General features: G+C 37.4%; 1 protein-coding gene across 1 annotated transcript in view; it reads right to left on the reverse strand.

Moving 5' to 3' along the window:
• The window catches only part of VWA3B (von Willebrand factor A domain containing 3B), a 188906-nt gene that overhangs the window by 61043 nt on the left and 113909 nt on the right, over positions 1 to 13954 (reverse strand). Inside the window, exons 14-18 of the mRNA XM_012641874.1 lie at positions 12928 to 13058; positions 10464 to 10621; positions 5551 to 5640; positions 3806 to 3914; positions 3564 to 3720 (exon numbers count right to left, since the gene is read on the reverse strand). Of these exons, the coding sequence (XP_012497328.1) occupies positions 3564 to 3720; positions 3806 to 3914; positions 5551 to 5640; positions 10464 to 10621; positions 12928 to 13058 (645 nt within the window). The remainder of the gene's footprint in view (positions 1 to 3563; positions 3721 to 3805; positions 3915 to 5550; positions 5641 to 10463; positions 10622 to 12927; positions 13059 to 13954) is intronic.

The raw sequence follows: 13954 nt of genomic DNA on the forward strand, positions 1-13954 counted from the left end.
TTCAGGGTTTTCAAAGTATTTCTACACCCATAGGACTAATGATTATCAAGTATTAGATAGAATTCCTCTTAGGAAAAGGGGATCATTGTATACTGTCTATGGGGATATAAACTAGTGGAAATGTAAAATGTATTTGGAGGATGATTTGAATTTATCTATCAAAATTTGATATGTACCTATCTTTCAGGTACAACAATCCCACTTGAAGGAATCTATCCCAAAGACAGACTTGTACATGTGCCCAAAAATCTATGTATAAGGAAATATGTTACAGGATTGTTTTTAATAGAGTTAGGAAGGATAAAATTTAAATGTTCATTAATAATGGAGAAGGACCTTGCAGCTAATGAGAATGAGATAGACCAATATCTACTTGTGTGGAAAGTTCTCTAAGACATGTTTGTTGTTTTGTCTATTTTTTTTCTTTTTGAGGCGGGGTCTTGCTCTGTCATCCAGGCTGGAGTGCAATGGCATGATCATAGCTTACGGTAGCCTCAAACTCCTGGGCTCAAGCAATCCTCCAAAGTGCTGGGATTACAGGAGTGAGCCACTATGCCTGCCTTAAGACATAATTTTTTTAAAAGACAAGATAAAAAATTCATATAGTATTGCCTTATTTATGTTTATTGAAGTACTATGTATTTATGTATAAATATATGTTATATATACACCTATATACATATATGCATGTAGAAAAGGATTGGAAGGAAATTTATCAAACTATTCAGAATGTTTCCTCCATGGAGGGGAGTGATTGTGAGAGAAGCTTCCACATCTTCCTCTAAAGATTTCAGGATGGTTTAAATCTCATATGCTGAGAATGTATTCATTACTTACCAAATAAAAATAAAATAATTAATCAATTAAAAATTAAGTTCCCTTTATATCATTTTATCATTTGCTTTTAGGTCTGTTTTTGTTAACTTTTTCTCTGTATATAATTAATATATGTTAAGAGTTAAAAGTGCTACAATAAAAACTAAGAAGTATATAAATAAAAAACAAACTTCTCTAACAACTCAGCATTGAGTTAAACTGTTAACATTTTGGTAACAGAAAAAAGGAGAGAGGGAGAAAGTGTTATGTCTATATAATATATACATATAACCAAATTGCTAACATATAATATATGGAGTTTTGTACTCTGATATTTTCATTTAGCATGATATTGAGGGCTTTTCCTCATGTCATTACTTATTCTTTAGAAATGTGATGTCTAATGAATATATGATGTTCCATTAGATGAATGTATCTACTAGATATTCAGGTTGTTTCACCTTTCTCATTATTAGATACAAGGCAGCAGTAATTATTGTCTGCATATATTTGTCAATATCTCTGATTATTTCTTTATATAGATTCCTAGTAACATATGGATTTAATGGAGTAAATGTAAACTCTTAAGGCCTCTGAACATATTGCACCAAGGTCACACCAATTTACTCTCCCACTAGCAGGATGTAACAATTCCCATTTCACCCTATCATTGTTTATTAGTATTTTTCGACCTTACCAATTTGATGGGAGACGAGGTGTCTAATTGATTTTCAATTTGTATTTTTTCAAAGTACATATAGTTACCAGTAAAGTTGAATATTTTTGTATGTGGTTTTGAATTCTTTTCTTTTTTCCCCTAGATTTTCCACTGAAGTATTTATCACACTTTCTTATTTCTTTATATGTTATGGTATGAATGTGTGTGCATGTGTGTTTGTATACTGAACACTGATTTATATGCACTGATTTGTACTGATACACACACAAATCCTATGACCCTTTTTGTCTGTCGTATATATTACAGATATTTTTCTGAGATCTGTCTTCATTTTATTTATATGTTTTTATGCAAAATAACATTTTTATGTATTCAGTCTATAAATCTTTTCTTTATGGTTTCTTCTGTGGATTTTATGCTTATGTTTCCCTACCCTACTACACTTTTTTTGAGAAATGTACTTTTTGATGTATCTCAGGTTGTTGGGAGGTTTAGAAAGAAGCATGATAAGCCCAAGAAAATTCTATTTCCAGAGAGAGCTCACTAAATATATTTTGTTCCAAATAAAACTGAAGAATATTAATATAATAAATGTGCAGAGTATGAATAAGCTGTCACCAAACTTCCTAGAAGAAATAAATCAGTGTTCAGTTTCTCTCTGTTGCTTCTGGAAGAAGTCAGGTTCAAGTGATAAGCTGATATCTGACTAATCAGGTTATAGTTCACTGGAGGTCTAAATTGAATCTGCCAATCACAAGGGTCATGGCCAGGGACAGGACTGCTTATCTGGAGGCAAAGTATCCAGGAACCACCCTAAAGGATAACACAAACAGAACCTTCAGAGTAAGAGTCACTGGTCACATCAAATCAGGGTGCATGTCGACCTCCATGAGTTATAATTCTTAAAATGTGACTAATAGAAAAAACTCTCATGAATTTATCTGCTTTTTCCAAATAAATAGAACCTCAGCTATTTCAAGGCCAGTTAGATAAGGTCTTTTTTTCATTCTTTTTTAAAGTTATCCTGCCTTTTTTTCCCCCAACTTCTTCTTATGGGAAATTTCAAATATATTAGAAAGCAGAAAACATAGTAGAATGAACCTCCCCCTCCAACATTCTTATTTTCTAAATTTAATAATTATCAATTCATGGCCAATCTGTTTCAGCTACTCCTCCCCTCCCCCTACTACTCCCACCATCCAGATTATGTTGAAGCAAATTCCAAACATTGCATTATTTCCTCTGTAAATATTTTAGCATGGAAAGAACTTTTAAGGATATTGTTTCCACTTAATGACTATAAAGCCTGACATGTTGCTATTTAAATTATTAGTTGCTGTTATATTTGCCAGGAAGCACTGGGGTTCAATGCTCGTGTTCTCATTTCTTGGGTGTTCCTTATCCCAGTGCAATCTGCTGCTCCACTGGATTTGTTCATGTAAAGACAAGGTTCTCCTAGTGGCCAAATTCAATGGAAACTGTTTAGTACTTACTTGGCCTTTCTCCACTTTTATCCCCACCGTGCCTTCATACTGGAAGCTCTTTTTCTCCAGTTGGGACCTAACTAGTAGCCTCTGGTGGTTCTCTTGCTGACATAGTCTCTTTCCTCTCGCTATCTCTGTCTCTGTCTCTCTGTTTCTGTCTCTGTCTCTCTCTCTTTTTCCTTTGGAGGCTTTTATGATGGAAAAGATAGGAATCCACTCAGTTGAGGAAGAGAAGGTAAGCAAAGGAAGGACATAATCTCTCACAAGTTCTCCCTATCCTTTCATCTTGGATGATGTTCACTTGTGACTCTGGCCTAGAGAGTTCCTGAACATTTCTGCAGCTCCATACTTCTACCCATCAGCAATAAGCCATGAACTGACAATGCAACAAAGACCAGTTTCCTCCCACCTCAAAAAAATTCTTAAGAGCTTTTCTTTCTCTCTCCTTTTCACTGCCTTTACAAATACTTTTTTTCCCAACGGCTAAAATACATTTCTATTACAACCACACAAGAAATTGCAGTGGACTACTTTTTATTTGGGCAGAAAATGAAAGATACGTCAATCAGGGACACATAGTTTACCTCATCGAAGACCTTAGAAACAACATGCTTGTCCAGAACGGGGATGTAGGTCGGGCTGTGGGGGACCGCAGTCACTGACAAGGCATCCATGATGGTCAGTTTCTTGGCGACCAAGCCATAGGTCTTAAGCCAGTTTTCTGAAGATATATCTGAAAAACTAAGAACACAGGACTGTGGTATTTTAAAACTTACAACTTGGTGGGTAACAGACAAAACTGTTCTCATAAAATTAAAGCACTCACTCGTCATAAACTTGGCTTCCTTTTCCAGTCAATGATTTGTCATCCAGGCACTCATTTGTCAGCAGGATGCTTACTTCTGTGGAAGGGGAAATGGCAGCTGTATATTTTGCTCATATATGGCGTTTACATCAAAATGCAAAAGGACCACACTTGTCTCAGTTCAGCTGTGACCAAGGGCTAATAAATGGACCATATGTCAGAAAACATACCTTGATCTGTCAGAGTGGGTTCTCAGGCAAGATTCCTTTGCAATTTACACTAAATGCATAGATAAATATGGCACTACCATTGTTTTGCTTATCTACATCACCCCACATCCATTGAGATCTCTCGCTATGGAAGAATGAGACATATTCATTCTCTTATTCTCCAGAAAACACATCTTTAAAATTAATTTATCTATCTATCTATCTATCTATCTATCTATCTATCTATCTATTTATTTTTAAGAGACAGCATCTTGCTCTGTCATCGAGGCTGGTGTGCAATGGTGCTAATGTAGCTCACTGCAACTTGACCTCCTGAGCTCAAGTGCTCCTCCTGCCTCAGCGTCTCGAGCAGCTAATATTTTTATTATTCTTTTTAGAGATGCAGTCTCACTATGTTGCTGGTTTTGAACTCCTGGCCTCAAGCGATCCTCCTGCCTCAGCCTCCCAAAATGCTGGGATTATGGGTGTGAGCCACCATGCCCAGCCTAAAATGTTCAATAAGAATACCATGAACCCATGATTGTTCAATGTTGACCTCTTAGACTTCCCCAGATTATGCGGGAGAGGCTTGATCAACATTTTAGTTTCTGATAGTTCATATTATGGTTCTCCAGCTTGTTAGGTTCTGCTCAGTTGTACGTTTAAATTTTCAAATTAATATTTGGGGGTTTAAATTTATATCCTTACATAAACTTGTATTTATAAATGGGAAGGAATATTACTTTGTTGAATGAGCAGCATTGAGAGGTACATAAGCTAATGAAATAACTAAGAAATCATTTTCTAATCATCATTTGATAAGCCCTTTAAGCACTGTGCATGTAAGAGACTTGGAAATGTGACAGGATAATTGAAACTGAGGAAAAGGCATCACACAGATCAGCATTAACAAAAATAGAGTTTGATTAAACTATGAGTAACAACAGGTGTACATTTGTCACTCAGGTGCCTCCTACTACCCAGGGGACTGTATGTGGGATTTATTATTTATCGACTATTTGAAATATAGGGAAAAGTACAATTGGAATTAAACTTTAAAAATTTACTATTTAAAAAATAGTAAGTTTATCAATAGTAATAAAAATTGAGTGGAAAAATCATATTTTCCTCATAGTTAGCCCCCAATAGGCTGACAATTTGGGCCAGAGAGGGGTTCATTGGATGGTACCCAATGAATGAGGAGAAGAAAGTAAACCAACTGTCAAGTATTAATGTTTCAAATTCAAACCATGGAGTGACAGCAAGCATCACCACTAGCACCATAGTTATGTGAGCCTGTGTGTATTAAACACCCAAGCACTCTAAGCACAAGTCTAGCCCTAAGAAAAATCCAGTTCATAAAGCAGGTGGACTTAACAAGGGATTCCTTAGAATAGGAAACAATCGGGGCCCAATTAAAATACGATTTGTTTTTCCCAAACATATCCACACCTGGCCCTTTCAGGAATGCACTGGGCGAAGGGAGGCCGGCTGAGCTTCCTGGGGTAGAGACCCTCTCTGGCTTGTCTTTGTCACTTGGAGCAGTGTTCCAGACACAGTAATTGGAGAGGCCATCCTTCCTTTCACTGCAAGATAAGCTCTTGAGGGTAGACATCTGGCTTCTGAGCAGGCTGGTTTTGGTTGATTCTGTTGGTATCACAGGGAGAGAAGTTAAAGGAATTTGGGATGGAAGGAGATATTAATACTTCATTAGATACAACTATTTCACTGGATCCTTAAAAGAAGAATGCAACTTTGGTTCCTAACCCTCAGAAGATAGTCCTGCCACAAACTGCATGCTGCCACAAGGGATTTCCCCCTTTATCTGAATTCAAGCTGTGCCCCTTTTGGAGAGAAATCTGTTTCCAAGCTCATTCAGGGTGTTGGCAGAATTCAGTTCCTTGCAGCTGTAGGACTGAGGTCCCCATTTCCTTGCTGGTTGTAGCCCAGGGGCTTCTCTCAGCTCCTTAAGGCAACCACATTTCTTCTCATTGACTCCTCCATCTTCAAGCCAGCAATGGAGTACTGAATTACTCTCATGGTTCAAATTTCTCTTTCTCTTCTGCCACCAACTGGAAGAAGCTCCTACTTGTAAGGGCTCATGTGATTACACTGGACCCATCTAGCCAACCCTGTCTTTAGGTCAATATACCATGATCATGAGAGTGATGTCTCATATTCAGAGGCTGCAGGGTTTAGGTCAGGACATCTTTGGTAAGCCCTTTTAGAAATTCTACCTACCACAATTGTTGTCTAGACCTTTACCTGTATTATTTTCCACTTTCTGTTGCATCCCTTCTCCTAGCAAGTGATACTTATCAAATATCGACCTTTAATCTGTATGCTTTAGAGGACAATGAACCTGTGCCAAGTCAACTTGATTACTTTTCATATTTGATGATATAAATCACACTAATTGTATTCTGTACTTCACAATTTGGAGGCATAAGTTCCAAGGCTTTACATAAGCATTCATGAATGAAATGTGTTTGTGTTTTCAGTGAGGGGGACTCAACCTCTTCTATAAGAACTTAGATAATTAAAGATTAGCTAATAATCTGCAAATGATCTATATTTTACACAGAAAAGTAATACTAGTGGTCTCCATGAAAGGAGATAAGAGTGTGCTATGTGGTATTCATTGTTTTTCTAGGCAACAAAAGGGTGAGCCCTGTCTTGGTTGTGTCTGTGATCAGGAGTTAAGAAAGATATACTTTCTTTGGAACTATGTAAGAAAAAGGGATAAATGATCCACATAGGAGAGCTGAGCTCCTGCCCCTGACACACTGGCAGGCCACCTTGACCACAATTGCTGGATGAAAATGACCAGATTTTTTTTTTTTTTTATTTCAGCATATTATGGGGGTACAGATGTTTAGGTTACGTATGTTGCCCTTGCCCCCCCGCCCAAGTCCAAGTTTCAAGTGTGTCTATCCCTCGGATAGTGCACATTGCACTCTTTGTGTATGCATATACCCGTCCCCTCCTCCCCCCTCCTCCCTCCCCCCTGCCCGACATCCAATAGATGTTATTCTTATATGTGCACTTATGTGTTGATCAGTTAATACCAATTTGCTGGTGAGTACATGTGGTGCTTGTTTTTCCATTCTTGGGATACTTCACTTAGTAGAATGTGTTCCAGCTCTATCCAGGAGAATACAAGAGGTGCTATATCACCATTGTTTCTTAAAGCCAAATAGTACTCCATGGTATACATATACCACATTTTATTAATCCACTCATGTATTAATGGAAAAAACAACCAGATTTTGTGTGTGCCAAATGAAACTGAAATTTAGCTCCCAAAGTCCCCAAACACAAAAACTGCACTATTCTCAAATGCTGCAAATACTGAATGAAAACGTGTTTGTTTGACAGTGGATTCAGGCATTTAACTCCTCCCCAGACTCTGTATGACTGGCCATTCATCACATTTCATCGCTTTTTTACATAAAAAAATGGAAACAAAATAAAAAGTCAGCATATGATTGCCTCTCAATACCAAGGATCCCAAATCTAAGTGAAATGGTAGAAATGACAATAGGCCATTAAAATGCTTAGGACAAGCAGCAATTCTAACAAGACTCAGGTTCACTGGGGTGGGCAGGCAGGACTGGCCAAAGGGATGCCACCATACAAGTAGCCGGTATAGGAAGGCTGTTGTCCCCATGGGCCCAAGACACTGCTCCTTGTACAGAGATACCAGGAGCAAGTAGACAGATAATGCAAGAGGGAAGAAGCTTCAGGAAGTGGCCCATTCCAGGAAGTCTCTTGGTTCCTGTGGTTTCAAGTTTCTCCCCCACCACCCAGAGACATGGAGAGACCCCAGAGACCCACAGACAGCAGTAGGAGAAGTCACCACAATGACTGCACTCTCACAAAACACCTAATATCCTGGTCTGAGGAGACCCCTGCTGCCAGCTCAGGTAGTACCAGCAGGGGCCAGTAGGAGTCCCAGGCACACCAGGAAAACAAACACCAAAATAATACCATAAAGGCTATAAAAATTAAATTGCCACTGGAACCACCCACAAAAGTAGGTCAAGACCTATATGCTAAATTTAAGCAGGGTGACTACTTCCTAAAATAAAAGATTTAAATAGGTTCCAGAGTCCCTAACAAAATAAACAAAATGTCTAGGACACTATCAAAAATCACCTATCATATCAAGAATCAAGAAAATTGCATCTTTTATGAGAAAAAATAAATGATGCCAACACCAAGATGTATTAAAAGTCAGAGTTATCTGACAAGGATTTTAAAGAAGCTGACTATAAAAATGCTTCAACAATTAATTACGAATTCTCCTGAAACAACTGAACAAATAGAAAATAAAACCTCTAGCAAGACTGGAAAAGACGAAAAGAGAGAAGTCAGACACAAAGCACTAATATCAAGAATGAAATAGGGAACATCACTAAAGATCTTGCAGCCATTAAAAAGGTAATAAAGGAATACAACAAACAACTTTGCCCTCATAAATTTGACAAATTAGAAAAAATGGACCAATTAATTCCTCAAAAACCACAAAGTGCTGAAACTCAACCAAGATGAAATGGATGATATGAATCACCTTAAAACCATTATAGCAATTGAATTAATTATGAAATCTCCTGAAAAAGAAATCCCTAGGCCCAAATGGTTTCATGATAATTTTATCAAATATTCAAAAGAAGAATTACATTAATTTCTTCCAGGAATAGAAGAGGAAGGACAACTTCCCAACTCATTTGATGAGGACAATATCAGTTTGATACTAAAGCTGGACAAGGACAGTGTTATAAAAAGAAAAAAAACCCAAAAAACTACAGGCCAATAGCGTTCATGAACTTTGATCAAAAATCTTCAACAAAATATTAGCAAATTGAATCCAGCAATGTATTAAAAGAATCATACACTGAAACTAAGTGGGAAATATTCTGAGATATACAAAGTCGCTTCAACATTTGAATACCAGTCAATGTAATCTACATATCAATAGACCAAAGAAGAAAAATCATATATCAATTCACACAGAAAAGGAATTTGGCAAAATCCAGTACCCATTCACGATAAAAATTCTCAGAAAGCTTGGAATGTGGGGAACTTCCTCAACTTGATAAAGATTTTCTTCTGTTTTTTTCTAGAAGTTTTATAGTTTTATGTTTTACATTGAACTACATGATCCATTTGAGTCCATTTTTGTATAAGGTGTGAGGCTTAGGTCAAGTTTCTTTTTTTCTTTTTCCTTCTTTTTTTCCTCTCTCTCTCTTTTTTTTTTTTTTGCCTATAGATATTGTTCCAGCACCATTTGTTGAAAGGCTATACTTACTCTATTGAACTAATTTTGCACCTTTATCAAAATCAGTTGGGCACATTTATGTGAGTTAAATCTAGTTCCTCTATTCTGGCTATCCCTCTGCCAATACTACACTGTCTTCATTAATATATTTACATGGTAAGCCTTAATATCAGGCACAGTGATTCCTCCAACTTTATTCTTTTTTTCAAAATTATTTTAGCTATCCTAGGACCAGAAATTCCTGTATACATTTTAGAATATGCTTATTTATGTTTATAAAAAATGTTTCTGGGATTTTATTACAAATTACATTAAACATGTAGATCAATTTTGTGAGAACTGGCATCTATGATGCCAATTCATCCACCCCATGAACATAGTATGTTTCTCTATTTATTTAGGTCTTTGATGTCTTACAGCAGAATTTTGTAATTTTCAACACACAGATCCTGTAAATGTTAAGTTATTTTATTTGGAGTAATTATAAATGGTTTTTAATACAGTTGCTGTATGTTCATTGTTAGTATGCCAAAATGCAATTAATTTTGTGTGTTGAGCCTGTAACTGGCAATGTTGCTGAACTCACTTAATAGTTCTAGGAATTTGTATTTTTGATAGATCCTTTGCTGTTTCTACATAGACGACATGCTATCTACAAATAGGGATAGTTTTTTTTTTTCATCCTTCCCCATCTTTCTGACTTTATTTCTTCTTCTTGCCTTGTTGCAGTAGCTAGAACTTCCAGTACTATATTGAATAAGGGTGGTGAGAGTGGGTATCCTTACCTTTTTCTCAATCTTAGGGAGAAATAATTCAGTCTTTCACCATTTAGTATGATTTTAGCTGTAGGGAAGGCAGTGAAAGGGAAGTGGGTGTGATTATAAAAGGGCAAACGAGCACAAGTAAAACTGGAACAATCTGAATAAGACCTGTGGATTGGATCAATATCAGTTTCCTGGCTTCAATATCTCTTTACTATTATTTTGCAAGAGGTTACCATTGGGAAAAACTAGATGAAGGGTAAGCATATAAGATCATGTGAATATATAATTATCTAAATAAAATTTTTAGTTAAAAAACCGCCATAAGTTTAGGGCTTTTAAAAAATACTATGTGGGTTTAATTTTATTCTATCTTCTTGCATTGAAGGAAAACCAGTAAAGAGTCAAGCCATTTTGTTCACCAATACCTGCATGGAGGACTTTCTTTTTCTGAATCTTTTGATCCGAAAGGCCCCATGGTCCTTTCAACATATTCAGGGATGAGGTTCGCATTGATTCAACATCGGATTGAAGTTTTGCACATTTTTCTTGGGTTGAAACCATAGAACAGATTTCCTTTTGATGCCTGCTTTGATATAGATAAAAAGTGGACCAAAAAAAAAAAAAAGTTAAAAAAAAAAGGGGTGGGGGAGAAAATTTCCATCAAGAAGGCAGAGTTAAATCAATACATTCATGTTGAACACGTCAAACCTAAAGAAGTGAGCCTTCCCTCATTTGGGTTAATATAAAAATAGTCATTTATCCTGTTCCATGCAGAAGAGTAGACAGGGGCCCACCCCTGGAGTCAGAAGATATGGCTCGCATCATGAGTCTGGTCCCTCCTGCCTGTGTGACTTTGTTGAAGTTGCTCATTCCTCTCTAAACTTCTTCACTTTTCTCATCCATAAACTGCAGGAAACCTCACCTGTGTACCAACACGTAGGGCTGATGTGAGGATTAATATGAGGGAGAGGTAGTCGTAAACATGTAAGCATGACAGAAAGCCACTTCTCTAACCACAGTGTCAACCAGCAAGCTCTTATAAAAGGTAGAGAAATGAAACTCCTGCCTTGGACCAGATTGTGGCAAATCATTCTGGAGAAGATGTGGGACCAGGAGGGATCCCAGAAATGCCTAAGTATTTTCCCAGACATTACCTTCTCTGAAGTTCTAAATCCAGCAGCCACAGAAAGGAAAGTTTCCAGAACAATCTCCTGCTGCAACACTGTAAAGTGTGCCCTCTGTCCTTCACCAGTCACCCCGCCCCCATACCTCCATGGAGCACCCACCCCATTCCACAATCCTTTGTGTAACTGTGTCTACACCATGTATCCCACGGCAGAAAGGACGAGGCTTACATCCATTTGTATATCCCAGTTCTCCTGACATGTGATTTTGACTCAATAGAGGTTTGAAAAAAGATTTGGGAGCTGTAAAATTTTTTTCACCTAGCGGAAAACTAGAAAATAGCAGTTTGTTGTTGACCATAGCTAAAGTGGGAGAATCAACTTTTCCTAATGTTAAATTATAAGGAATCATGGAAACATGATATCTGTAGGTGTAGGATGAGGTGCTGCCTTTTACTCTTTTCTTTATATTAATTCAGATCTCTTATTACATGCCAGGCATACCCTCATTTAACCCACCCAACAATCCTATGACTACCATTATTTCTATGTTATAGATGAAGGAACTGAGGCTCCACAGGTTAAGTAACTTGCCCACAGTCACCTAACATGTAATGGCTGGAATATTAAAATGTTTCTCTGATTCCAGAATCTGCTCCCTCCAGCCCCCAATAAAGAAATATAAAAACCAAGACTGGAGCCACTACTCAAGCCAATAGCAGACACAGTCAACTGACCCAGCCAACTTCCAAGCAACAGCTGGCCATTTTGTCCTGAGATTTTTAGTTTGATTCAATGAGGAGAAAAAGATAGTTAAGGTACTGGCTGAAGATACAGAGAAAATAATTTACACTTAAGTGTTGCTCATTTATTTGGTTCTTAGTTTATTTTTCAGATATTTTGAGTTTAGAAGATGTATCTGTACTTTTCCAAATACTTAAAAAACAATGCTTTAAAATCTCATTATAAGATGACTGTTATAACATTTACCTCTTTTTACTGATTCCATGCTCATCGCCTGCCCTCAACCCATAGAAATGCTTAATTTGCTAATAGGAAGATAGTAAATTTTTCTAAACAAGAAATTCTGATTAACAAATGTATTTTTAATTTTTTTCCATTTTGCTGCCATTCTTTTAAATATAAAGACACTCTCCTGGCTGGGTAGCTGTGACAACTTGGATATCTGGACAACGTTAAATCATTTAAATAAGATTTGACAAATTTCCTGAGTGTTGGAAGTAGTTTTGATTTTTGTTTAAAAACTACTAATTAGAAACATACTGGAAAATAGGGTGCAGACAGACCTGAGAAATCATCTATCCCAAACCCCACCACCACAGCCACCATTTTAAAGATGAGGAAACTGAGCCCTATAGCAATGGGAAGGTATGGAGGAATGTTACAAGACTCACCAAGGTCACACAAGGTGAAGTCCAGACCTCAGGCATCGTGATCCCTCAGTCCAGTCTCCTTCCCTACCTGGTGCTCCTCTCTGCCCTGTCACTGCTTGAGTTGCGGGGGCCTGTCTACACTGGTGGAGAATAGAAAGGTGAACATGTGGCCTTCTCAAGCCCATTGTTATTAAATTAATAATATTAACTCTCTTTGCTTAAAAAAATCCTAACTTAATCATACTATGTGATTCTTTTCACTAAAAGAAATCTCATGAAGCATTTCAGAAAGGAAAAGTGTCTCGGAGAGCAAGCAGAGTGTCTGAGAGGCCCCCAGCCATGGGGAAGACAGGGTGGTTTGGCACACTCACTTGCTGTCACCTTCCTTTTCCCCGTTGTACCACCAATCCATGATCAAGGACTTGGAATAAAGGTCTTGCACCTTCTCCAGGTCACTCTGCCCTTGCTCCATTTCCTTAACTAAAAGAGTCAGATCTTCATTCTGCCAAAATTAGAAGTGAATACGTTATGAGACTGTATAAAAGAGTTCAAATTTGAAACATTTCTAACAGAAAGCCAACTGTATCAGGAAAAGAAGAGTCTAAAGAATGTCATGTGGTTCTTATTCCACTTTCAGCCAGCTTTACTGATGTATAATTCACGTATAATAAACTGAACACATGTCAAATGCACCATTTGAAAAGTTTGACATTCATATCAGTGAAATCATTACAATCAAGACAATGAACATGTCTATTGACCCCAAAAGTTCCCTCGTGCCCCATTGTAAATCTGCGTTGCCTCCTACAACTCTTCTCCCTAAGTCTCAAAAAGCTACTTATCAACTTTCTGTCACTATACATTAGTTGCAATTTTCTAGAATTTTATATAAATGGAATCATACAGGAAATATTCTTTTTTTGGTCTGGCTTCCTTCACTCATTATTATTTTGAGATTCACCCATGTTGCAGCATGAATCAATACCAAAATTTATTTATTCATTCACTTGTTCACGGACAGTTGATTTGTTTCCAGGTTTGGGCTATTGTAAATAAAGCTATGAACATTTGTGTACAAGTCTTTGTATGGACATCTGCTTTCATTTCCCTTGACTAAATATCTAGGAGTAGAATGGTTGAATCATATGATTTGTGATGTTAAACTTTTAAAGAAAAAACCAGGCCAGGCACAGTGGCTCACGCTTGTAATTCTAGCACTTTGGGAGGCCAAGGTGAGAGGATTGCTTGAGGTCAAGAGTTTGAGACTAGCCTGTGCAAGAGTGAGACCCCATCTTTACAAAAAATAGAAATATTAACCAGGCATGGTGGCATGCACCTGTAGCACCAGCTACTTGGGAGGCTGAGGCAGGAGGATCCCTTGAGCCCAGAAGCTTGAAG

This window comes from Propithecus coquereli, unplaced genomic scaffold, assembly GCF_000956105.1.
Source record: "Propithecus coquereli isolate 6110/MARCELLA unplaced genomic scaffold, Pcoq_1.0 Scaffold171, whole genome shotgun sequence".
In the NCBI taxonomy this organism is placed as follows: domain Eukaryota; kingdom Metazoa; phylum Chordata; class Mammalia; order Primates; family Indriidae; genus Propithecus; species Propithecus coquereli.